Below are 27,766 nucleotides of genomic sequence, written 5' to 3'. Positions count from 1 at the left end.
AATCTGAATACTAACACATAGATTACCTCCATCTTGTGTGTTTAAGATTCATAACTGCACAGTAAACACGATGCCGATCCAAGCCATCATCCACCCCCCTCCTCAGCCCCCGGGGGCTTCTCTGATGATGTGAGCCGTCGTTACAGATAATGGATTCTGACAACAACGTCCCTTTAACGCTCATGTTGAGCCAGTGATGGTGTTTGTGGACACATTTCACACCCTCTATACTGTAAACACATTTCCAGGGTCCCTGCAGAAGATGCTCTTACACCTCATTTATCGAGCTTTTGAATCATTTACTTGCCTTCAGAATGTCGTAACATAAAGTTTCCAGGAAGCTCAAGTCCTTGTGGGCAAGCTCGGATTTTACCAAGTTCTTAAATTCAGTTGTTTAGTACACGTTTCCGCAAAATAAGTACAGGTGCTAGCTCAAGATATTCACGATTGTTTGGCAGACGCAGCACAAATAATCTCTCTTTTTTTTCCTTCCAGCACTATTAAACCCAAATCTTACTCCCTGTTGTGCTCAGTTGTCCAATCAGCTTCATGTCCCATACATGCTGGTGGAAGATAAGCATGTTATTGTGTTATTGACTGACGTTTTGCATCTCTGTGTGGTTGGTTTTTTGTGGTCATTGCTGTGGAAATTTTGGGGATGTTCTGGGATCATTTTATCTCCTCTGAGACCTTTAGAAAAACAAATGTGATGTAATGAAAGTTTTGTGTGTGTCGCCCCCCGACCCACCAGGCCAACACACAATAACTGAGAAACAGTCACACAAGTAATACTTTAAAGGGGTTTTATTATTTAAGGCCTCCACAATTAACATTTGTAATAAAATGTGATTTTTTTTTTGTTTATTAAATGTTATGAAAGAAAATACCTTAATTTCCCAGAGCTCAAATTCTCTCCTTCCAATTATTTCTCTGACAAATGGCAAGAATAATTTGCCGTTAATTTTCTGAGCATTTAATCAAACCCAGGTTTGGGTGCTGGCTCAGTCCTCTGAAATGTAGTCTTCCAGCTGCTGAAGCGAGTGCTCATCAGTCGGTCTTCTACTCTGAACTCTGTCTTGAGTTCTTTCCAATGAGTACTTCCTGTCGGTGCAGCAGCAGTGCAGCATGGGAATGGTAGCAACACGTTACCACCTGGTGCTCCTCTCAGATCCACAGCTGAACACAAACAGGCTGATTCGGTCCCTGGAGTGTTGCTTCTTTCAGCTGCTGAAGGCCTAATGAGGCGGCAGCTCATTAAGACTGATGCAGTTTTGACGACTCTCAGATAATAAAGAATAAAGAGCAACATGTAAACGCGTTGATGTAAAAAAGAGGATTTTCTTTTTTATTCTGAAATGACTGAGAGTCAGACAGTGAAGCATTTCTATCACTGCGACACAAAAGTACGATAGAAGATCAAACGACATCACTGGAACATTTGACTCTTTTCATTCAGAAACCAGCAGAATCGGTCCCACAGAGAAAAGAAACACCAGTGGCCGATGAGCTCATTGCGTTAAAGCAGACAGTGTAAGCGTCCTGTGGGCTCAACAGTTAGGCTTTGTTTTTACTTTGTTTAGTCGGTGTGTGTTTAGCTTTGGGCTCCAGCACTACAGCACGTCTCGTTCACCCATTCACAAGCACATCCATCCCAGAACTCTTTGTCTATATTTAACTGATTTCTATCGAACTTTCAATAAACTGAGACCAAACAGCTTGTAGTGTACGAAGGCAAATATACACAGAGAACCAGGAGGTGTCGTCGCCCCTGAAATTCACACAAATTATCTCCAGTATTCTTTTAGAGAGCTGTTTATGAACAGCTTAGCATAAAGACAGGAAGCAGCTGCCCTCCCTGAGCCTGCTCCTGCCAGAGCTTTTTCCTGTTAAAAGGGAGGTTTTCCTTCCTACTGTCACCGAAGTACAAAGTCTGATCGTTGGGGTTATCATTGTGGGAGATTTATCTTACAATATTGAGCGCTTTGTGGTGACTCCTGTTATGATTTGGCATCACATAAATAAAACTGAATTGAACAGACGGATGTAACGTGGCTCATTTTGGTGGAAGAAGAGCAGAAATGATAAAAATGTAAGATTGAAGCTAAAAAATAGATGAATGTGTTTAAAATCATCATCAGCTGTTTTCTTCTCCTCTTTTTGTGTTTTGATTGATTCTCTGATCTGCTGAACAAATGTTTTAACGGCACATGTCTGTGGATCTTTCACCTCGCCTTCTTCTTCTCTGTGTGTTATAAAAGCAGCTGTGTGTGTGTGTGTGTGTGTGTGTGTGTGTGTGTGTGTGTGTGTGTGTGCGTGCGCGCGCGCATGCATGCACGTGTGTTCATTACACCAGATCTGCCAACTCCAGTGTGAGAAAGCATAAATACAGCTTTCCTAATGACCCTGGTTACCGTGGCAACAGCATCCCATTGAGACAAATCTGACAGTGAAGTGAGTGGAGGAGGCGACAGAGATGGAGAGGCAGTGGGGTTACTGGGGAACGAAGGGGGGAGAAAGAGCAGGAGGGAGGACGGTGGTAGAGATTACATCTAAGAGACAAACACGAGGAAGGTGGAGGACGACTTCATGGAAAAACAGAGACTGAGAACAGATTAGATACATACGTTTTACTACATGCACTAGTTTTAATTTCAGACCTTTTCTTTTGCCACAGGAATCTGGTGCTTTCAGTTTTGAAGCGTGGGAAATAAGAGCTTTTATCAGTTCCTGACTCAGAGAACGAGGCTTTCCTGTAATATGTGCACACCAATAGAGACCCACACAGAGAGAGCTGCAGATAACTGGCTGCTGCTGTTTCTGGCAGTAATGCATGAGTGCAGCCACTGTATCAGATGAAGGAGGCAGCACCTCTAAATGCATTTATCAGGACAGAGAGTCTAATAAAAATCATGAGAACTGAAGAATCTTCAATAGATTTTTCTGTTTGTTTTGTTGCTGTTTTTTAAAGCAGTTACAGTTTTATGCAAGTGTATCAAAATGATCAGTGTGTAATATTAGCACTACTACAGAGTTTGTAAATGCAAGATGTAATTTTTTGGCACTTTTCTCCGGTTGTTGCTAGAAAGCATGATGAGTTGTGGTTGTAAGCACGGGGAGATTCTGTCCTTTAAATAATTATCTGTTGGTAAGTTTAGTTTAATATATATATATAATTAATGTAATAATTAATTACTCTTAAAATAAAAGAAATAAATCTAAGAGCCCCTCCTGCTTGAAATGAATTTCTTCTTTGGGTCGACTTCCATGTTAAACTCTTTAAGACTCATAACTGCATGTCTGAAGTTTCGACTGTAGCCAACGTATTTATGATAACATGAAGTATTTCTGATCCAAAGAACAAGCAAAAGCTTAATGTGAGTTATGCAGCTGGTTTCAGTTTGAGCATCTGCATTGTAAGTAAGCAGTTCGTCTGTGTCATACACCCACAGACGTCCATCCACAAACTACTGTTGTTTTTACCCACACAACAAATTCATTGTCACTGTTATGCAGATCAAACTAAACTGTCCCACTAAAACCCTCTCCTGGCTGCTCGAGTAAAACCTTCCTATTCCACAACTGCAGAGTTTCTTATAAGGGGACAGCATCAATCTTGTGTGTCTACACAAACAGAACAAGTTCTAGTGTTTTGTATGTGCAGCAACTTAAGACAGGGTTACTATAGAAGCAAGCAGGCTGAGAGGTTGTTGGAGAAGAGAGGGTGGGGATGTTCCAGAAAGGGGGGAGGAAAAAAAACGTGTCTGGAGATCAATTCAAAAATAAAATTAGTCAACAGGAAGTGAAGAAATTAGTCAAACACGCATTTAAAGTGGAGTCCTGGGAGTCCACATCTCCGAGGATCTCACCTGGACGACCAACTGCTCCAAGCTGGTCAAGAAGGCTCACCAGCGCCTCTTCTTCTTGAGGACTCTGAGGAAGAACCACCTGTCCTCAGACATCCTGGTGAACTTCTATCGCTGCACCATCGAGAGCATCCTGACCAACTGTATAACAGTCTGGTACGGGAACTGCTCTGCCTCGGACCGGAAGGCGTTGCAGAGGGTCGTGAAAACTGCCCAGCGCATCGCCGGAGCACCACTTCCTGCCATAAAAGACATCTACAGGAAGCGGTGTCTGAAAAGGGCTGGGAAAATCATCAAAGACCCCAGTCACCCATCACATGGACTCTTCACCCTCCTGCCCTCTGGGAGGCGCCACAGGAGCCTCCGGACTAAGACCACCAGGTACCGGAACAGCTTCTTCCCCACAGCTGTCAGACTCCTGAACTCTGCCTCCTGACATCTGACCCACGTTAAACTCATGGACTGAACATACACACACACACAATGGACAACTGTACCCTCAAACACAATAATAACATGGAGTGAACCACCACTCACAACCACTAGCACTTTATATAGCCTCTGTAGAAACTATCTACACCCTCACTTATCTTAACTGCACTACTGTATAGCTCTGTGTAAATAATCATTCTGTACATTCGATAATCTTTAATCCTACAACTGTTTACAACTTGCATAGTTCCCATTTCTGTATAGCTGTATATCCCAGATTCTGTAAAGTTATTTATTTCATATTCTGTATAGTTTTTCATATTTATATCCTGTACATAGCTTGTACTCACTACAGCCTGTACATACTTAGTTATAGAATATTCACAACATACTTCCTACCGTGTACATTATAACATACCATAATAGACCCATTTCTGTAATATACTCACATATCTATATTATTGCTAATATATATTGTAATATATCTATATCACTAAAGCACTTCTGGATGGATGCAAACTGCATTTCGTTGCCCTGTACCTGTGCATGTGCAATGACAATAAAGTTGAATTCTATTCTATTCTATTCTACTCTAAAGTGAAGCAAAGCCAATACAGTAACAGATGTAAAGAGACATGGAACTGAGAGAGAACAAAAGAAGGCAGTGTGCATTTATGTGCATTTATGTGCATTTATGTGTATTTATGTGCATCTTCATCCAACTGTGAGTGTGGAAGGACTCGCTGTGTGGTTTCCTGACAGGCCGGGCATCGAGGAAATCAAATGAAATCAAAAAGAAATCAGAATAACAGCCGCCAGCTTCAGCACACACACCTGTACAGCTCTGCTGAGCCCTGACGGTAACACACACTTACACACCTTCTTTGATTTGCTCAGTTTGAATCTGGACGTTTGATTTTCATTCAGACTTTGAGGGGTTTTTTCTTTCTGGCAGTCGTTTAGCTTCAGACAGACAGATGGAGCCTGAAGCCACGAGAGGGCCGTTCAAATGTTCGGAGGCAGTGTTGGACAAACCAGAGGCTGCGGCTGGCAGGCATGACTAATCGACAAATCAAACACCCATTCGCATTTGGGGTACAAATGGATTCCTTCCACAAAAGAGAAAAACATCAAAGTACAAATATAAACTTGAAGCAGTTGAAATGAAACCAGGAAGTGAAATGCAGACAATAAATCAAAGCAGGATGCTGACCTAATCGCTTGGTTACAGTAAATGCTACACAGCAAGTATTTGTATGAAATGGGGATTAATTTACTGAAGACCTCATTGGATTCAATTTAAATCTCAGGAGTTGACAAAGACGACTGTAAGAACAAAGAATGTGCACGTGGAACAGGAAACATCACTAAAAGACTGGATTCCAGTGTTAGTGCTTTTATAGCCCAGGTAGGAGACGGGACTTTGGTTTAAATAATCATTTAATTAAAGGCTCCAAACTCTCACGGTTGCTTCTGGAAGAGACCCTTTGACCTTGAGATTACTTGTTAGTGTTGTATCAGTGAGGTTTGGCCAGCACCAACAGACTTTAATGATTTTAATTTAAAGTTACAGTCAGTAAATTGAAATTAACCCCAAGGTCAGACTCTGCGGAGCTAAAAAAGAAACAACAAAACCAAGAGCTCCATCTCTACAAGCCACAGTTAGCATGTTAAAGGTTAAAGGTCATGACAGTATGGTAAGAAACAGACTGAACAAATGTGGCTTGTATGGAAGGGTTGCAGGAGGAAGCCTCTTCTCTCTAAAATGAAGCTGGCACCTGAGCTTCATTTTTCAAAGCTGCATCAGAAAATAGCCACAAGACGTCTGAAACAATCATTCACTGACGTGTGTGCAAACATCGTTTCCCTGCACAAAGAAACAAGTGCAAACACAAAATTGCCATCAGACTCTTGAATCATGTGGACCGGCCTGTTTTGTTCTCACCACCATGAGCCGGCTAGTAAATGAGACTCATTATGAACCAACAGCCTTCTGCATACTGCCATGCTCCCATTTCTCTACATAGGAAACACATTTACCTCCAGCTGAAGTGGAGGAAGTGGTGATGATGTTTCAGAGAGAAGCCGAGACCTCTAAGGCACGAAAAAAGGAGAAAGTTGGACGGAAGAAACTGAAACAATTTTGTCCAAAGAGGAAGCCTGAAAGGACAGCTTTTAAAAACAGGATGTAAAGGACAGTTGTCCAAGTTGTCCCACTGAGTTATAAATGATGTTTAGAAAGAAAGAAAGAAAAAGTGACACTGAAATAACAGAGCTTCTGATTATAATTTCTCCTGACACACTCACTGTGGCTCAAGTAAAAAAAAAAACATTTTGAAATTAAATTTGTGAACAAAATGGAAAACCAAAAACAGAACACAAGTAAGAGGAACAAGAATAATAATAATAAACAAGAATAATGTTCTCCAGCATCTGTGGCATCAAATTAGACCATCGAGGAATCTTTAAATCACCTTCCCGATGATTGATTTAAACTAAAGCAGGTCATTTTGAGCACATCTGTAAACCTAAATCCATGAGTGTGCAGCAGGGAGAACAAACAAGTGAGCTGACAGATGAACGGACAATAAAAACACAGAGGTGGTTTCATCTCTGTACAACAACTTGTGATCATTTTTCTCTGATGTAATAACGAAGACAATTTTCAGTCTGAGGTTGCTGTTGGCCAGAACGGTCGTTTCTTCATTTTAAACACATGAATAAAGCTACAGCTGGGTCCCACCTCATTTCTTTAGCAAACTGGATGTTTAGTTTTGTTCTAAGAAGAACGAAAAAAAGATTCGACCGTGATCACTCCACCAAGACCGGATCATGAACAAAAACACTTTATTCGGATGGGGAAGGTGTATAACACAGGAAGGTGGGCCTGTGTATGTGTGTGTGTGTGTGTGTGTGTGTGTGTGTGTGTGTGTGTGTGTGTGTGTGTGTGTGTGTGTGTGTGTGTGTGTGTGTTGGGGGTTGCAGAAGTCTTGTAACTCCCTGAGAGCTCAGATCAATCAGGCCAACACTGTTCTATAATGAATGTGAATCCCAGGTGTGTGTCTGTGTGTTTCTCCTAAGGTGACCTAGTGGAGGCAGCAATGATGTCTAACAATCATCGAGACGGCAGGAAAGCACAACCCTCAGAGGAGTTTGTGCGTGTGTGTGTGTGTGTGTGTGTGTGTGTGTGTGTGTGTGTGTGTGTGTGTGTGTGTGTGTGTGTGTGTGTGTGACAGAGAGAGAGAGAAGTCAGTCAGGTCTTACTGTGACTCTGTGAACATTACTACCACAATATAAAGTTTAATACAGCAACAGAAGCCGAGCTGCTGCTTTATGACCAAAGATTCAGACTCACTGCTGTAAAATATTTACCTCCATTAGAACTGTGTGGATGCCCTGATAAACAGGCCTGTGTGCCACAGAGAGGGAGCCTGTGTCTGCTGGCCGTGTGGTGTCAGTGTGGTGTCATCTGTGAAATTAGAGACCTGTGCATAACAAATCATCTCATCGCATTTTGAAACTGCCTGTGAGAAGCTGGAGACATTTCTGCTCCAAACCCACCGTGCAGGCTGATCACTCTGCATTCCTTCACACATAACTGTTTGTCTACAGAACACGTTTCCTCCACCTTCTGGAAACATATAGAGTCTATAGAAGCAGTATAAAAGACGTCCCCATCAACCACATTTGGACTATAAACAGCCTGTACACGGAGGTCCTACAGACGTCAGCACTCGATGTTCAGTAGATGTTGAAAAAAAGGCGTCGTCAGGCCTTAGAGAACAAACCCTTCAGAGGACCAAAATTGTACATCCAAAAATGACTTATTAAAGATGTCACTCTGACGTTACTTTGCTCGGTGGGTATTTCCAAGCCACAAATGAGCTGTAATCTCTGCAGCATGTCCTGTATCTGGACATGTCCAAAAACACCTCATGCATCCTCATCAGAGTCCACAGCTCAGCTGGTCCTTTCAGTGCAGAGGAGGAGCAGCTCTACTCTTAGCTCCTCCCGAATCACCGAGCTTCTAAGTGGAGGACGTTCATCCAGCCACTTAAATCCTTTATCTTGTTCTTCACTTTACCACACACACCTCACACACACAGAAGCAGATCTGCCAGTAAATCAACAACTTTGTTTTTTCTGCTTCTCTCTCCCTCCACTCAAGAACAAGTAACAGTACACGGTGCACACTTTTCCAGGGAGGCTGAGTAGTGTGATCTCCTTGATGTTAGAGGACATCCTTTGCCATCCAAGCCTGCTAGTCCTTCCTCCCTGCAGCTGTCAGACTGTACAATCAAAACTGCTCCCAACAAACATAGATGTTGACATCAGTGCTGTAACAACTTCTGCTGTTAGAACTTGCACATTACTTTTCTCAGTTTATATACACTAACTTACTGGAAGTCACATGTCTACTTTTTAATCCACAGATGCAATCACACAATCTGCACTTTTCTAATTATTCATTAAACTATTTAAACACCGTTCAGTATCCTGCTCTGTTTGCACTCTACAACCTGGGTTTGCCACCTATCTGTACTCTAATTGTAATAACTGTACAGTACTGTTTTGGTAACTATTGTCCATGATGTAAATATGTAAAAATTGTGTTTCTGTTCTGTTTGTATATGTGTGTTTTTGCTGCTGATACAACCAAATTTCCCCAAAGGATTATTCTATTCTATTCTATTCTATTCCACAGGAACTACCCCAGACCTTCGCACAGTGCTGTAGAGGTGAGTCTGGCAGTACAATCCCACATCCACCCACAGGGATCTGCCACAGAGGGCGGTGACTACGTCAGTGAACTCACCTGCGCTGATTAATGATGGTAACATGAAAAATATGTATGAGAGAAATCCTTCAGCATTTAATCTTGAAATCTGTGATGTTAGTTTCTCACAAAGATGAGAATCATATGGCCAGTTTATAACTAACAGCACAGATTCTTATTCAGTTTAACTGAAGGGACTGGTTCTTCCTTTAAAATGGGAGTTTTTCCTTCCCACTCTTGCCAAGTGCTTACTCACACGGGGTTGTTTGATTGTTGGGCTTTTTCCTGTATTATTGTAGGATGTACTAGTTCATGCATTTATTACTTCCAGGCTGGACGACTGTAATTCATTATTATCAGGAAGTCCTAAAAACTCCCTGAAAAGCCTTCAACTAATCCAAAATGCTGCAGCAAGAGTCCTGACAGGGACTAGAAAGAGAGAGCAGATTTCTCCTGTTTTGGCTTCCTGTTAAATCCAGAATCCAAAATCCTGCTCCTCACATACAAGGTCTTAAATAATCAGGCCCCATCTTATCTTAATGACCTTGTAGTACCATATCACCCTATTAGAGCACTTCGCTCTCGCTCTGCAGGCCTACTTGTTGTTCCTAGAGTATTTAAAAGTCCACTCCCTTAGTTATGCTGCAATAGACGTAGGCTGCTGGGGGATTCCCATGATGCATTGAGTTTTTCTTCTTCAGTCTCTATGTGTTAACAGACCTCTCTGCATTGAATCATATCTGTTATTAACCTCTGTCTCTCTTCCACAGCATGTCTTTCATCCTGTCTTCCTTCTCTCACCCCAACCAATCACAGCAGATGGCCCCGCCCCTCCCTGAGCCTGGTTCTGCTGGAGGTTTCTTCCTGTTAAAAGGGAGTTTTTCCTTCCCACTGTTGCCAAAGTGCTGCTCATAGGGGGTCATATGATTGTTGGGTTTTTCTCTGTATCTATTATTATAGGATATACTGTACAATATAAAGCTCCTTGAGGTGACTGGTGTTGTGATTTAGTGCCATACATATAACTGAATCGATTTGAATCTCCACATTATGAATTAAGTTACTCTTTGTAAAACATTTTGTGCCTGAGTTCAGGTTCCTGTTCAGTATTTATTCTCTATCTGTGTGTGTGTGTGTGTGTGTGTGTGTGTGTGTGTGTGTGTGTGCCTTATTTTAACCAATTAGAATTTCAGCTGCAGTAACCACGTGTGTTCATGTATATTTCATGTTGTGTCACTGACTTCATTCATTCTGACTGAGCTCTGCTCCATGTGTAACATTTTCACACATGCTCACTTTAACTCTCTGTGTTCAAAGGAGCCAGTTATGTTCACTCTGACGTTTACCCTGTTAGCTAGCTAAGTAAAAGAAACAACTCTTTGAATAATACAGTGCAGTTCAGTAGAGCTACTCACTCCTAAACACTTGTTCATAACTTGTTGGTATTTGACTCTATACAGTTCTCAAAGTTGGAAAGTAAAAGCTAAGTTTATGTAAATATTAAATTCTTTCATCACTGAATGAGCACAACAACAAGTTAATGAAGTTTTCACCCAGAATCTAATCTTTTGCCAACGAAATCCTTTCAGTACATATTTTAAATTACATATTACGTATTTCATTGTTTTATTATGCTATGTAGTTTTAAGCACTCTGTATAAGGTAAGGATGAAGATAGGCAGTATATAAACTGGACTTTACAAAGTACAACAAACCTGCTTGACTAAAATGAGACAGATGTAGGAGCAGTGATGTAAGAAGAAAAGTCTGACTCGTTTCAGCACCATGGACAGCTCCAGTCATGACTTAGAACCACAGACAACAAACATTTACTTCAATACAGCTCGTTCCTCTGGAAAACTATTGAACTCACAATATCCTGTTCATCAGGAGTCAGGTCTAAAGAAACTTACCCATTTTATTTTATTTTGCTTTTATTCTTAGGACTCTTCAATGCCATTTACACTGGTTATCGTATCATTGTAAACTTGTAATAAACTGGACTTTGTGCTGTTTATTATGCAATTATATAAAAACAATATGTGCTGCTATGGAGTTATGGTGAGTGAAATTCCCATTATTAGTATGTCTGTTTGTTTCATGAGTACTTCTTGCCAGTTGTTTTAGCTATCGTCAGACAACCCAAATACGCCCAAGAAAACAGCAACCAAAACTGTAATGTTAAAGTTTGAAAAGAGTCTTTGTGAATGGAAAACATCAGAGGTTTCATTTATCTTTTAAACTGTAATAAAATTCAGCTGTCTTGTGAGGTAAATCTGGAGTCATGAACTGGTTGTTTCATTCCTGAAAAATAAATAATCCTCATAACATGATCAATGAAGTGCCAACAGAATTAGGATTCATTTGAGAGAAATGCTAAAAAAGCAAATTACAAGGACAGAATCAGATTATGTTTCCACAAACGCGCTGAAAGCTGAGTCTCTCGTGACTTTCAGCCTCCACTGGACAGAATAACACCGCGACCTTTACAGAGTAACTGGACCGAGCTGCAGTGATGAATGGTGCCACGCTTTGTATCAACACACACAAACACACAGTCTTTACTCAACCTTCGTTTCTCTCTCCGAAACCAAAGCTGATGAATTCACATTCTCCACCTCGCCTCTCGGCTGTGAGCGCTCATGAATCCTAAATCCATCTGCATTTATTTTTATCTCCTTCTTTAATCTTTGGACTTTATCCCACTGCACGGTTCAAAGGCAAACACCAAACTTTTGCTCTGCCTCAGTTCTTTAATAACTGGTATTTCTTTGCAAGCTTCACGGTTCAGATGATACACATCCGTATCTGAAATGAGCCATTCTGATGTCCTTTTTTAACTTTCTTCTGATTGGCTGCCCCTCAAAAATGCTTACATCATAAAATAAACTGAGCATTTTTAGCAGCTTAAGCTTCAGCCACCAGCACTCAGATTTCTTACCTGGAACATGATCCTGTACTGCTCCTCTGGACGTTTGACCACGCACATGTTGCAGCCCATGATGGCGTCTCGGTCTGTCTGTCCTCTTGATCTGAATCTCTGTCGTCTGTTCTCTGTCACCGCAGGTCCCTCAGGAAACAGCTGCCAGTCCGTATCGATAATCCAGCTTGTCTGTCTGACCTTTGACCTCCAAATCTGATGTGTCCGGGTCAGTGTTCGCGATCTTGCTTGTTTAACCTTTTTTAATCACCCACTGACCTTTGGCCTAAAATGAGGTTCCAAACTGATATCAAATCATCAGGTTTGAGCCAAAACGAAGTGAAATCTTTATTCTGTGATGAAGATCGTGTATCTAAAAAGTTTTATTCTTGTTCTTTGTGTTAACCATAAGGCTGCGAGGAAATCTGTCAAGAAATGTATCAAAAAATGATTCAAATTTATGCTGATTTATTTCAAACAGGTAAAAGCTGTATAGCAGATCTGTGCTTGTTCTTCAAACTCAGTCAGTTTTTAGACAAATATGCACCAAAGTAGGGTACTTGTAGTTTTTATACAGTAAAGTGAGATTTCCACTTCATCTGAGAAGCCCCAGAAGTGTCTCCAAACATGTGCAGCTCCTTTTATCAGCTCAAAGTCACAAGTTCTCTTTCAAAGACAAGAAAGGGAAACCCCAGCTGAGAGTCAAGCTGAGTTTGCGTCGTGTCCTCTTTTCTGCTCTAAAGACAAAAGTAAAACCCACTTCTCTGTTTCTCACTGTTTCCCACTCACAAGCAGAAATAATGATGAAACGAAGACAAAAGCAGCACAAACGCCGTTCGGCTCCGTTTTTGTCGTAAAAAGGCTGCGTTCTGTTGCTCCTTGCAGTAAACAGCTTTTATCTGGCGTCCTGCGGCCAGCGAGGAGGCGAGACACTTTTCATCAAAATTAATTTTTATTCATGCACGGTAGATTGTTTCAGCCCTACAGGGGGAAAGAGGAGGAGGAGGAGGAGGAGGAGGAGGAAGGCGATCTCCGGTTTGTGCTTGAAACTGTTAACATGAAAAATCAGTTCAGTTTGTTTAAGCAAAAATGAACAGCGGCTGAATCTCTCCTGATGGAAGGATGAAGTCCGAGTGCTGGTTCACGGCTCCCACAGGGAGAGTGTACACGTGTGCTTACAGCATCATTCAGCTGTAGTCTCAGTGCAAATATCAAATAGTTTAAATCAACTTAAGCTTCACTTTGTTGGATGTTTGCAGCAGAAACGGTTTGATTTTTTCTTGCACTGAATATTTTATCTTTATGACCAAACAAATTGCTTCTCTCTCTGTTTTGAATAAATTTGGTAGCTTCTGCGAGAGTGATGAATAAAAAGAGAATAGATCCAAATCGTGGTGCTTTTAAAAAATGATGAGCGCAGGAAAGCTGATGGAGAAGAAAGTGACTGCAAATTGTGTGTTTTCAGCTTCTGTTTAGAGTAAATGTAACAGCTGAAAGTTTATAGACGACAAACTTCAAACTCAGTGAAGGATGACGTTTGTGTGATCTCTGTTGGTTTGGTTAAATAAAGTGTGTGTTCCTGCAAACAGGAAGGAAAAGGTTCTTAGCTTAAAAAATTCTTTTTCCTGCTTTTCCAAAATGGGTTAAATCTGAGCCTCTAATCAAACACAAACTCTCCAGCTAAATGTTAGTTTGTGTGTCTCCTGAGGTGCGTTTGGAATTGAGGCCTGTGACGGTTAATAAGAACTGAAGAAAAGAACTCTTCTCCCGGTTGTAAACTGTTTTCAGTTCGCTTCAATAATTCATGTGAACATCAGTGAGCGTTTAGAGCGACGTTCCTTCTCCCCCAATCTGACTCTAACAGGCTGCTGGCTTGTGTCAGAAATTTTGAAATATTGTAAAAACGCCAAGAGCTTCAATAAAAGATTGGAACCGTTTCTTGATGAGAGAGGATCAAGAGCTCTCAATAATTCATCTGAGGGTTTGAATCACCACAAGAAATAAGAAGCCTGCGGCTCCTCTGTAAACATTGTCCAAAAGTCGAGCTGATCGTGTCTGTGCAGAAGTAAAAGAACTTTCTTTTTCTTTTGAAACCGCCAGCATCTGTTTCTACTGTTTCAACTTTAAAATGTGGTTTTATACCCAAACCGCTCACCTAACAAACCAAACAAGAGATTTGTTTTTTACTTTACGTATCAAAGTTTGTGCGTTTTTTGAAAGGTTGGTTGTGTTTAGAGCTGAATGCTTTGAGCACTGTGGCATTAATGATGCGTTTGTAGGGTCAGAAAGGAGAAGCAGCATTTGTGCTTTTAGCAGTGACTCCACATTTCAGCCTCTCCTCTCTGAATCCAGCGTTTCCATCTAAAGTGTTACGTTTGCACTCAGCTTTGATGTGTGCAGATGGAAAATGCTCCCATGTTATATCAGTAAATCTGTCATTTTTGTGCACTTTTGGCCACTTTTGTGTGTCTACTATAAAGTTTAAAAATACATTTCCTGCTGGTTCACTAACGGCTCACATCGGTCTCTGCCACGTGCACTTTGCGTCTCTCAGTTTATGTCTGTGTGTTTTAATATCCAGTTGAATATCACATGTTGTTTCCTCCTTGAGCCTGATTTCAGTCCTTTTTGCTGTTCCTCCCTCAGAAAATCTAAATTTAGCTGCAAAGTCTCGAAGCACATTTAGTTTTGCAAACTATTTTATTGTGTTAAAGAGCTGAAGTTTCTTCAAAGACAAACCTGTGAGCTCCAAAATGATCTGATGATGAATATTTACTGACAGGTGTTTCCTGTGCCTGCATGTTTCTGTGTAAAAGGTTGTTTTATAAATCAGCGCTTTGCAGTTTCTGAATCTTTTCCTTCACTTTTTCATTCTAAGTAAAGATTTATTGCTCACTTGCTGCTCGGGGCTGTTTAACTTTTCTCCTTTTGCATGTTGGTTTTTTGCAGAGAACAGCGTCTCCCTCCGGTTTTATCACCGCCCACCTCGCCCACAGACGGTCCTCGATTAGCCTGCAGAAAGATGACAGACAGGATCGACTCTCTGCAGAAGCACATTCAGCCTGTATCACCTGCTGCTTCTGTCACCGAGCATCAGTTATCTGGCTTTATCAGAGTCTACCTGCGCCTCTCTGCACCTGTTATCTGTCATCAGCACCTGTTTTATGCACCCTGATCCAGCACAGGATTCCTGTCAGACGTCTCAGAGGGAAAAGGAGCAAAAGACATGCACCCAGACAAAGAGAGAGGATTAAAAAAGTGTGTTCACAGGAAACAAACAGAGGGAGAGAAAAACTGCAGCGTGAAAGGCGTTTAAATGGAGAGACGCTATTCTGGGAATTTCTCAAAATCCCTTTTTGACACTTTGTTTTTCAGTTACGTGCGTCTAATTCAGCAAATGACCCAAGGCTGCTGGATCTGTATTTTCCAAATGTGCCACTAAACAGAAAATTACACGAATTCTTTTCCTCAGTCGATGAAATTTCCAGTGTTTAGGTCACCACACTGAATTCCAAGTATCTTTAAATCTTTGTCGACCAGAAAGAAAAATCAATTTGTGAACTCCTCAATCCCCAAAAATCCTCCTCCAGGTGAGATAATCCACACAGGTGAAGACCGGCTTTGTTTCAGCAAACTTCAGCCTCAAACAGTCGCCCTCTGTCTGCCATGAAGCTGACTTTATCTCCGCGTAATCTCCCCAAAAAATCCTCCTCCAGGAGCAGCCGGCAGGTTTTCTGAGAGGAGCTAGACCCTGAGAGTACCAGCCTTCTCTCCTTTCTCCTCCTCTATTCTTTCATCCTTTGATTTCCTCTGCTGCTCCGTCATTTCTCTACAGAGGTTAAATCCGGCTTAGTCTCGCTCCTGGACACAGAGATGCAGAAAAACAGAGAGAAAGAGGTTCTTGAATGAGCACATGAACACACACAGGCTTGGTTTTTGCTCATTTCTCTGAATTTCTATGAATTTGTTCTTTGTCCTTCTGCTCAGAGCAGCGAATAGACTCACATGTCTGCAGCCAAAAGCTGATCTCGCTGCTCAAAATCTTTTAATCTTTTCCATTTTAAGCTTTTTGTTTTTGTTCGAATGTCATTGAGTTTTTTGCCCTGCGAGAGATTATCAGTGCAGCTGACCTTTCAGACCCACAGACATGCTCATCCTGTCAGTTATTATCAGGAATCAATCCAGTGAAAATATGTCAACCTTTAAACTTCAAATCGAACTGAAAGGTAAATCTGTGCGATCGGACTGTTAAAGCAGAAAACTGTCACAAAACAACCACAATCCTGTTTTCTCGCAGCATTTGTAGGTATAGCTCTCTTCTGACACCCTGCCCTTTCATTTCACTCTAACCTCAGAAAGCCAAACATCAGATATGACACCGATTCAGTCAGACAGTGTGAAAGGGTGGGGGTGGGTTCCAAAGTGGTTTGCAGATGAACAGCAGCTAACGCTGACATTTCATACTAATGTTGCTACAAAGTATTTTACCTAAGAAGAGGTTTATCCACGACATGAGACCACTCACTGCTCATCAGCTCACAGCTGTTGGTGAGAGCAGGAATGCAGATCGACCATAAAAGATTTTAAATGGTGGGGATTTTTTTTTCAAGGCAGAAAGCGTGATTTGGAAATCACTGAATAAATCAACAGTAAATCAGTAAACACTGAATAAAATTTACCAACAATGTTCAGGCTCAGTTTGTCAAATTGCAAGATTTGTGGATTTGTGGATCTGTCTTTAACTTGAAGGATCAAAACCTGAAGTTCAGTCATGCAAAACTACCGACTCTGACATTCTGGGAGAAATCGAGAAAATAATCAGTCGATCAAATAAGATCATGAAGAATGTTTCATCTCAGCTTTGTTAAAGCATCCCAGTTATAAAAGACAATTTACTGCACTGGAATATCAGAAAATAAGACTTTCATAGATAAAATATTTAGGAATTGAAACTGCAGATGGATAAGAAGATGATTTTTTAAGTTCAGCTTTACAAGAAGAAGTAAAATTCAGAAACTCCAAAGCCCCCCCTGGAAGAAAAAGCAAATCTAAACAGGATTTAGCCAAAGTGATTTCATTTTAAATCTCATTTAAAGAATATTTCCAGCTGCACCTTTCCAGATGTTTTGGGAACCGTCCACTCCTTGATTTCCCCGGGGAATCAGTCGCCTTCTCCTCCCACAGAAGGTGATCCTGAAGTGGGTAAAACCGGCACACTTGTGTCCCCACCTGCTCGTCTTCCTTCTGCTTTCTTCCAAATTAAAACAGATTTGTGGCGTTTCCCTCCCAGTCTGAGCGGCCGTGGCTCTCTACAGACGGATGAAAAGGAGCCGGCGGTGCATCAGGAATCAGCAGAGATCTGCAGCTCTCTGCTCGCCGCTCTCTCTTCTTCTGCAGCATCCTCCCCACGCTGGAACAACAGCAGCCTCCGTGGCGGTGCAGCCAGCCAATAACCTGCAGCGGGCAATTAATTTTCCCCTCCACGATGCCTCTTTCCTCCTCCTCTGCTTCTCCCTCCCACCTGCTCTGTCCGCCCTCCCATCTTTCCTTTTTTTTCGTCTCTTCTTCTTATTGTTCTTCACCTGTTCATTTATCTCTCTGACATTCAACTCTTACTCAGCGTGCATGCATGTTAACATTTTTCGTGTTGTCTTTGCGGTTAAAAGAACACCGAGCAGACTGTTATCTGCATGTGCATGCTGTTTGTCAGGAGGAATCCTCTTATCTTCAAAATGTCAACTTTAACAGTTTAAACCAGCAGGAACATTTGAGTTTTATACGGCCGGCTTCTTCCTCCTGCAGAGGACGGTCAATGTGTCAGACGAAAAAAATCACAGTAAAGAACACAGCAGGCATGTGTGGGGGGTTTCAGACCCACTGATAGCAGCCAGAATACACTAGTGTATTTATCCCATATTTACAATAAATCTTCTAGTTTAAACAGTTAAGCAGTCTGCAACCAAACACATCTGTAAGTAGAACTTCTTTTCTTTATTATTCTTACTTTCTGTCCTACGTGTCTTAGTCCAGCAGACTCTGTGAAACACTCAGTTCATCTCCTGCATCTCAGTCTCTGACTGTCAGTACAGATGCCCCACCCACCTGCTCGTCAAACCCTCTGATGCTGAGGGGCAGCCAATCAGAAGAAAGTGGTCTTAAATGTGGGAGGATTTAAAACAGCTGATTTAGGACCGAGGATGATTTATGATTCAAAATGAAGACAACAGTACACCGATTACTGTGCACATACAAACACACCAGACAGACACGGGTATAAATTGGTTCCAGTCCAATAAACCAGTAACCCCATTAGCCTTAACAGAAGGCAATTTAATGGTATTAATTAATTCTCTGTAAAAAGTAATTCAGGTCATAATTTATGCACATAAACACCCAAAAAGACAAATGACACAGCAGCAGAAGTAGTCTGCATCAGTCTGATGACGTCCTCACTGATCACACCAACAGTTATGTCAAGGCTCTCTACACTGTACATAGACAGAATTAGCAGTGGGGAGGAAGAACTCCCCTTTAGCAGGAACACACCTCCAGCAGCACCAGGCTCAGTGGGGCGCAGCCATCTGCCTTGTGGGCTGAAGGCAAGCAGAGGAGAGAAGAGGATGAAGTCCTGGGGAACAGCAGGGGATGAGCCTCGGCTCGGTTTATATTCTTCCCTGAGGTCAGATCATTTGTGAGAATAATATTAATTTCCAGTGTTTCTCTGGATCACATGTATGTTGGTGTCCCTGGTGTAGGCGTGTGCATGATGCTGGCACAGATGTAGCCCTGTGATCATCAGCCATTCACCGTCTTCTCCTCTCTATCTGCACAGCATAAGAAATCATTTAGTTCTGTGAGTCTCGAGGGATCTGTGTCATTAACATGACACAAAAGCGGAGTTGGAGACTTTCTTGACTGATAACCTTGTTAGATGTGAGATAAGACGTGTACACGGTTTCCCTTTGGTTTGGGGTTCGAGGTCTCTCATTCGTCCACCTTGTGCTTTATTGTGAAACACAGACTCTTGCTGCTGTTTGTCGTTCTGAGAGTTGCTGAAATCTATTTTCAGCTGAGATTTATCAGATTCTCCTTTACTCCCCTGATTATCCATGCCCTGCCTGAAGTGGCAGTTTGAGAAGAAATGATTGGGAGAAAGAAGCCAAGTCCATATTGTGCACATATTCCTGATTCCAAATGAATCCTCTGCAACACAAAACGTCCTCCGTTCAACTTCCTGATCACATTCCAGTTTATGATCCCGCTGCTTCTCTAATGCCACAAAGTTTAGATTTTTAGCAAAACTTCGAGCTTCTGCCCTTTGAGCTTAGTGAAATCATCACTTTTTTGTTGCTATTTTTAATGTTCCCGAGGCTTTTTTAAATAATTTCATCTCAGCTGCAGAGGAGGAATAAAAACCATGAAACCCGAATTTCTCAAGTCCTCAATCTCTCTCATTTTCTTCTGTCTTTGTCTTCATTTCCTTCCTCTCGTCTTTGTTACCACGGCAGCCTGCTTTCCTTTTACTGAGTGTGTGTGCGGTGAAAAAGAGAGAAACATGGTGACAGCAGAAGAAAGGAAGGAGAGAAACAGAAAGGGCAAAAGATAATGGCTCAGAGGGGGAGGGGCAGCAAACATTTCAACAATTTAACTACAGGATTGCAGTGTGTGTGTGTGTGTGTGTGTGTGTGTGTGTGTGTGTGTGTGTGTGTGTGTGTGTGTGTGTTTCCTAACCAATTAATCTTCTTATAAATTAACTCTGCAGACATTTATATGTATCCAGTTTAATTCAATTTAGTCGCCGTACCCTAACACACACACACACACACACACACACACACACACACACACACACACACACACACACAGAGTCATGAATTACTTTCATATTAACATGAAATGAAGATTACAAACTTGTGCCTCTCTGTTAATGTGAATCTGTTTTTAATGAGTCCTCATAAACACTGATAAACGTCACTGGCACCACGAGTCCTGCTATAACAGTGTGTGTGTGTGTGTGTGTGTGTGTGTGTGTGTGTGTGTGTGTGTGTGTGTGTGTGTGTGTGTGTGTGTGTGTGTGTGTGAGTGAACAATGAGCAGCACCATCGCTCGGAGGAATCACACTCTGATTTTATTATAGTGCCACAGCAACAGATATCGATTTCTAATGTATTTAATTACCAGGTGAAGCTGATCACACACGACACAGGTTACAGACAGCGTCCACCTGCTGTTGCCAGGCAACTGCAAAAACAGCCAATGTCCATCACCTCACAAAGCTAGCTAATGGAGTTGGATCATTTAAGAATGAGTATGTCATGTCATGACATCTGAATGCGATGGTAAACCTCTGGAGCACGTTGGCCTCGATGAACACAGCTGTTGTTTTGTTTTATTAAAGTGGGAAGATCACGGAGCAGTGTCTCCTGACCACCGCAGCACCAACCCAGCGAGACTCTAATAATCATGGTTAAATAATTACGAAGCAGACCATCGGCTGTTATTGCACTGCTGGTCATTTATTGATTGACCCAGCTAGAAACAACAGCCAATAATATTCTCACTCAGCTAATCAGGACATGTCTGTAGACTGTCGTCTGTCTGTCAGTCTGTTTTTTGTGTTTGCATTTGTGTGTCGTGGCTGAGTGGTTAAAGTGATGGCATCTCCAACCAGCTCAGAAAACTACCAAAAACCGCAGATTGGATTTGTTTAATCTATAGAAAGTACAGATTGTATAGAGGAAGTCCTTCTATAAGTAGGAAGTGGAACCCAGTTGAAAGGAGCTGGAGTGAACTGGGTTGCAAAGTGGCATGCAGATCCACAGGGACAGTATCCTGCCTCTGACGCAGCTTAAACAGTCCATCCTGCATGAGGTTTGGTTACTTGGTGTGAAGAAGGGTGCCAGCTGTGAGCTAGCACTACGCTCAATTTCAGGCCCTAACACTTGAGCTGTAATTAAGCCCCATGAGGCATTTTTGTTTTTGTTACTCAGCCAGTATTGGCAGGTCTGGTGGAACCGCCTCATTAAATCAATGCACCAACAATAATCTATATAAAAAAAGGTGTTTACTTTAACTGAGTTCCAAGCAATACAGGCCACGTGTATGGTTAATAATTAGCTTTTACAACTCTTGAAACTAATTTATGAATTTATGTCCTTTTTTGTGATGAAATGTAATAAAAAAGAAAAATCGATCATAACTAAGACCAGTGTTGAAGCAACATCTTTATCTACAGATGAAGCAGGGTTTCTGATCATTATTGAGCTTTACTCCTTCTACACTATCCATCAGCACCAATGGACAAACAACCTGTTTGTGCCTGAGTGAGAGTGTTGCATATCTGCTTCTTGCACTTGATGCATGTATCCTGTGTCTTCCTGCCCATCTTGGGCACACACACTTTGCAGCCCTTCTTTGGGTTGTTACTGGACCCAGAACAAAATTTAGATTCAAATCCTTCCCCTCACATACAATCCGCCCCACCTTTTCTTAAAGACCTCATAATACCTTTTGACCAATGTTCCCTCTAAGCTGCGCGCGTGCGCAATTGCGCACTGCTTGCACGGTCTCTGCGCACAGTAAATATGCGTTGCGCACAAAAAAACAAATCTACCTGAATTTAAATTAAAGTTAAAAGTTTAACAATTCTGTTTTGCAGTGTTAGTCAGTGACTGGCTGCTCCCGTATGTGATCAGAACGATGCCACCTTATCACATAGTCCAGCCAATCACGCGATTCACATTCGTATATACGCAGCTAAGCGTTGACAGGCTATGACAGCGTCCTTATGTGCCGGTGTTTTAGCAAAGCGGCTGATGTGGAGTGAAGCCACGTTAACGACAACGTGTACAACCATTGGAGATGTGAGCAGGACAGACGGAACAACTGACGGACAAAGTGTGGACTTTATGCCAGTTTTTAAATTGTGTTGATAGGGCACGTAAAACCAGAGTTATGATAAAAATATCTGCAATGTTTGGTTTCCTTATATTATATTATATTTACTGAGGGAAGAAACGGTAAAAACGGCGTTTTATAAGGAACACGCTCGAAAGCCTGTGAACAAAGACAACACACCCCGCCCTTTCCTATTGGTGGAAAAATGTACCATATCGACCAATCAAAAAATGATATGGCAACATGGCCTTTAAATGTTTAGGGAGGGGAAAGTTTTAGGAGTGACGGCGTGTTTGAGATGTGAGAGATTTGCGACGTTTAGCACAAATCTTGTGTAGTTAGTGTGTAGTTAGTGTGTAGTGTAGTCAATAGTTTTGTTGTGTGTGTCAAAACAATGAGGCAAAAATAATTTGTGTGGCATCAGATTTGATGCAGAACAGCTGATTGTTCTGTAAATAGTTTGAAATGTTTGTTTAAAAACGCCTTGGCTGCATTTTTAGGTAAACAGCTGCAAAAAACTTTGTTGTTTGCATAACTCAGTTACTTTTTTGAAGAAGTAACTATATAATTAACTGCCCAACATTGGTCATTATTTACTGTATTTTGCAGACAGAGTTACAGACTCTCTCCCAGACCACAGACTCATAATACAAGTCAGAGCTTTATTGAAAGAAAGAAAGAAAGTTGTGTTTTCAAAATTGTTGTCAAAGTTATTTTTACTTCCAAGTGTTAACATGCTGCACAGGTCATGAACAAGATTTTTTTTTTATTTTCATTGTCAGTGGGCTAAAGCAGTTAATTAAAAGTCGTCTAACATAAATGTAAATGCTGTAATTTGATTATTTTAATAAGCTGTAACTTGCATGGATTGGATGCTGGCGTGACCACAGTGCACACGTCTGCTGTCGCTCACAGTGGTCCAAGGGACGCTCAGGGAGTTAGTGTGCTCGCTCAGACACATGAAACATTAGAAGGAACATTAGAAGGAACTTTAGAGGGAACATTGCTTTTGACCCGTCTTCTTCTCCCTGAGCCTGGCTGTGCTGGAGGTTTCTTCTTCCTGTTAAAGGTATTTTCCTTCCCACTGTCACCAAGTGCTGACTCATTGTTTGATTGTTGGGGTTTGATCTTTTTATTGAAGTGTCTCTACCTTACAATGTAAAGTGCCTGGATAGATAGATTTCAGATTTATGGGCAGCTGTGGCTCAGGCTGTAGTGCATACGTGCCAAAATGTTCTTGTGCAAGGCTTACATGTTACACGTGTGTGTGTGTGTGTGTGTGTGTGTGTGTGTGTGTGTGTGTGTGTGTGTGTGTGTGTGTGTGTGTGTGTGTGTGTGAAAGAAATGAAAATAACTTCTTTATGTATAAAGTTGCCCTATAAAAAAGACCATTCATCATTTATTAGATTCCATGAAACACAGAACTGGGAAATTCTTTATCTTCTTCTTCATTTAATGATGGTGTCAAATGAGGAAGTTCTTAAAATACTGTTATAATTTATCCTCAGGGGGACATGAACGCCCGGGCACGATGTGATGGCAAACCATATATATATTTGACTTAAATTAAAGACGTCCAAAAACACACGTGCCAGATGCTTAGTTACACCATCTGGGAAGTTGTCCTTGGAAACGGTTTGGAAAAGGTCAGGCACTTTCAAAGAAAAATTGGCAGCTGATTGGATAAACCATCTGACTAACAGTGTCTATCATGGGCAAACTTCAGCCAATCAGATCAATGAACCATTGGACCTAGAGAGGAAAACCGAACCCTAGTCAGAGCATCCAGTGGGCATCAGTGGCATCATTACCCCAAATCCACAAATGGCACTAAATATGTTTCAAACTGGATGAACAAAGGAATCATTAGACTTTGATATTCCTGCGTACTTTCACTGCAGGTCATTAAACACATCACCTGCTGTAGAGTCTTTAAGAATGGACGTCGATTTCACTTTGTTTTCATTTTTATCATTTTATCATCTTAAAGGTCACTTTGTAGTGTGTGTGTGTGTGTGTGTGTGTGTGTGTGTGTGTGTGTGTGTTTATGGCTCCAGCCCTGTCCAGATGAAATACACAACACTGTCATAGCACTGAATCAATACACCTCCCCTCTCCTCATCTTCTCTTCCTTCTCCATCCTTTAACTCATCCTCGCTCCTCCTCTTCACCTCCTCTTGTTCTGCTCTCCTCCCCAATCCTTTCTTTCCTCTCCACCCTTTTTCAGATCCTTTGTTTTCTCTGCACAGCATCTCCTCTCACCTCCATCTGTCCACACTCCTCTCCCTCTCTTGCTGCTTCTCTGTCATCTCCCTTTTTCTGCATCCTCCTCTGCTCATCTGTCATCTTGTCCTGATTCCTAACCCTCTCTCCTTTCCTTCTATCCTGTAATCTCTCCTCTCCTCCTCCCGCCTTCCTCTGCCCCCCCTCCTGCTGACGGTGAGTCCTGTGAGAGCAGTTTATCAGCTCAACACAGTAATTACATCGACAGAGGGAGAGATGCCTCTGCAGTGTCTACAGTGTGTCACACCCACCCACCAAACATGCGCACGCACACACACACACACACACACACACACACACACACACACACACACACACACACACACACACACACACACACACACACACACACACACAGGCATGCACATCTCTTCAAACAACACTCTCTTGCTATTTTGAACTAGAAGGTTTCTGCACTTGCACACACTCACTATTCAAACACACACACACACAGAGTGGTTAGTGTGTATTTCTGCTGTTGTCTGAAACGCGATGGTGATGTGTGTGCTGAAGTGAGTCTGCTGCCCAAACATCCATTTATCTCTGTCGCTTTAGCATAAACACTGTCTGCCTGTGGTTACGTGTGTGAGTTTGTCAAGTTCCTGAAAGGACCGAGCAGACATGGTACAGTGCACATGTATTAGTCTGTATTCACTTCAATCAGAAGTCATCTCAGTCCATTTCTGCAGTACTTTATAGTTTTTTAAGCTAATACACTATTTGTATCATCTATTCCCTTCCAGAATCATTTGGAGACACTGGAAGGAAAGATTTCATCCAACAGAAGCACTCGGGGCCGTCTGCCTGACTGCTTGGAGGGACGGAGGAGACGGTGCAGGGAGAGAAGCACCGATCTGCTCAGGCAAACTCTTCTGATCAACTCTGAAGTTAAATCTCAAAATGAGTGCGAGAAGAGCTTTATAGATATTTTCTGTTGTACTTTCAAAAACTAAAGAAAACACACGTAACGCTGCAGCCAAGTCCCAAGTCCTGTCTCCTAAAGAAATAAGATTCTAGTAATCAGCACTCACAAAAACATAAAGCAAATAATGGAAACAAGGAGGACTCGAAGCTGTTGAGCTGGGCTCTTCCTTCATGTCTAAGCTTTGATAGTACGAGATGCTAAAATCAGTCAAAATCAGAAAGATGAGAACAGAATCTGCGTCTAAAAGCCGCCAAAATGAGTCTTTAACATTATAGATGGACTAAACAATTCTTCAGAGAGGGCCTTTCTCTCACTGGATGCTGAAAAAGCATTCGATAGGGTCGAGTGGCCTTGTCTTTTTGATGTTCTGACTAGATTTGGTTATGGAGATGTGTTTCGAAGATGGATACAATTATTACACTCAAATCCAACTGCTGAAATTTTGACAAACAAAAATATCTCTAAACCAATAAGGGTGAAACGGGGATGTCCACAAGGCTCACCGATAAGCCCACTGTTGTTTATATTAGCTATGGAACCCTTTGCTATAGCCGTACATTTGAGTTTATCATTGACAGGAATTATGGTAAATGAAGTAGAACATAGGATTTCGTTGTACACAGACGATGTAATAGTATATATCTCTAAAATAACACAATCTATACCTGCTCTGCTTAGATTGATAGGGGAGTTTGGTCAAATATCAGGGTATGTCATTAACAAATCTAAATCATCCGTTTTATTACTAAATGAAGAAGAAAGGAAAAACCCACTCATAGTAACATCTCATTTTAAGACAGTAAAGGACTTTATGTACTTAGGAATAATGATTTCGCCCAAATTAAGTGAGATCGTGGAAAATAACTATGAAAGACTTTCTAAAGAAATAACAGAGATAGTGGACAGATGCATGTCTCTACCAGTTTCTTTGATTGGTCGGATTAATATATACAAAATGAGTATACTGCCAAAGGTGCTTTATGTGTATTGGAACATCCCCCTGTCGCCTCCTGTTGATTGGTTTAGCAGGATCAAAAAGCTTGTTCTCGGCTTTCTATGGAAAAATAGGAGACCAAGGATAAGATTATCATTGTTGCATCTACCATATAACGAGGGTGGTGTCATGTGTCCAAATATTGAGTGGTATTACTGGGCATGTCAAATCAGGTCTATAAGATACCATTTTGACTTAAATAACGCCCCGCAATGGTCAGAGATGGAAAGTATTAATTTGCATCCACCTTTACCTTTATATTTTTAATATTATATATTTTCAATTAAAGGACTCCAAAAAATCCAAGATTTGTATGCAGCAGATTCTCAAGATATGATGTCCTTTGATATTCTTAGACATAAATATAATATAGATAGAAAGCAATTTTTCAAATATCTCCAAATTAGAAGTTACATTCGAGCAAATCAAAATAATACCTGCACCAAACCACCAAAATCAGAATTAGAAGACATAATAAGCAAAAGCAGTTCAAAAAAAGGGGCAATATCAGAAATATATAAATTGATTAGGTCCAAAACATCTGACAATTCTTTGGGAAGGTTGAACGGCTGGAAAAATGATTTAAAGAAGGACATATCCATGGAAAAATGGGCATTGGTTTGCGCAAAAGCTCATAAACAAACTATTAATTCTAGACTAAGGTTGTTGCAATACAGGGAGTGCAGAATTATTAGACAAGTTGTATTTTTGAGGAATAATTTTATTATTGAACAACAACCATGTTCTCAATGAACCCAAAAAACTCATTAATATCAAAGCTGAATGTTTTTGGAAGTAGTTTTTAGTTTGTTTTTAGTTTTAGCTATTTTAGGGGGATATCTGTGTGTGCAGGTGACTATTACTGTGCAGAATTATTAGGCAACTTAACAAAAAACAAATATATACCCATTTCAATTATTTATTTTCACCAGTGAAACCAATATAACATCTCCACATTCACAAATATACATTTCTGACATTCAAAAACAAAACAAAAACAAATCAGCGACCAATATAGCCACCTTTCTTTGCAAGGACACTCAAAAGCCTGCCATCCATGGATTCTGTCAGTGTTTTGATCTGTTCACCATCAACATTGCGTGCAGCAGCAACCACAGCCTCCCAGACACTGTTCAGAGAGGTGTACTGTTGTCCCTCCTTGTAAATCTCACATTTGATGATGGACCACAGGTTCTCAATGGGGTTCAGATCAGGTGAACAAGGAGGCCATGTCATTAGTTTTTCTTCTTTTATACCCTTTCTTGCCAGCCACGCTGTGGAGTACTTGGACGCGTGTGATGGAGCATTGTCCTGCATGAAAATCATGTTTTTCTTGAAGGATGCAGACTTCTTCCTGTACCACTGCTTGAAGAAGGTGTCTTCCAGAAACTGGCAGTAGGACTGGGAGTTGAGCTTGACTCCATCCTCAACCCGAAAAGGCCCCACAAGCTCATCTTTGATGATACCAGCCCAAACCAGTACTCCACCTCCACCTTGCTGGCGTCTGAGTCGGACTGGAGCTCTCTGCCCTTTACCAATCCAGCCACGGGCCCATCCATCTGGCCCATCAAGACTCACTCTCATTTCATCAGTCCATAAAACCTTAAAAAAACCAGTCTTGAGATATTTCTTGGCCCAGTCTTGACGTTTCAGCTTGTGTGTCTTGTTCAGTGGT

General features: G+C 41.4%; 1 protein-coding gene across 2 annotated transcripts in view; it reads right to left on the bottom strand.

Moving 5' to 3' along the window:
- The window catches only part of LOC101466206 (PDZ domain-containing protein 4), a 48,513-nt gene extending 31,144 nt beyond the window's left edge, over window positions 1-17,369 (bottom strand). The window contains exons 1-2 of one of the 2 annotated variants that reach the window (XM_004567551.3): window positions 17,106-17,369; window positions 12,014-15,853 (exon numbers count right to left, since the gene is read on the bottom strand). In XM_004567551.3, coding sequence (XP_004567608.3) covers window positions 12,014-12,073 — 60 coding nt within the window. In that variant the 5' untranslated portion in view covers window positions 12,074-15,853; window positions 17,106-17,369. Of the gene's footprint in view, window positions 1-12,013; window positions 15,871-17,105 lie in introns of those variants that run through there. The other variant, XM_076878448.1, reaches the window with a different exon arrangement.
- Window positions 17,370-27,766: the final 10,397 nt, after the last annotated feature.

Source organism: Maylandia zebra, linkage group LG20, assembly GCF_041146795.1.
Source record: "Maylandia zebra isolate NMK-2024a linkage group LG20, Mzebra_GT3a, whole genome shotgun sequence".
In the NCBI taxonomy this organism is placed as follows: Eukaryota; Metazoa; Chordata; class Actinopteri; order Cichliformes; family Cichlidae; genus Maylandia; species Maylandia zebra.
This window is presented reverse-complemented; position numbering and strand designations above follow the sequence as displayed.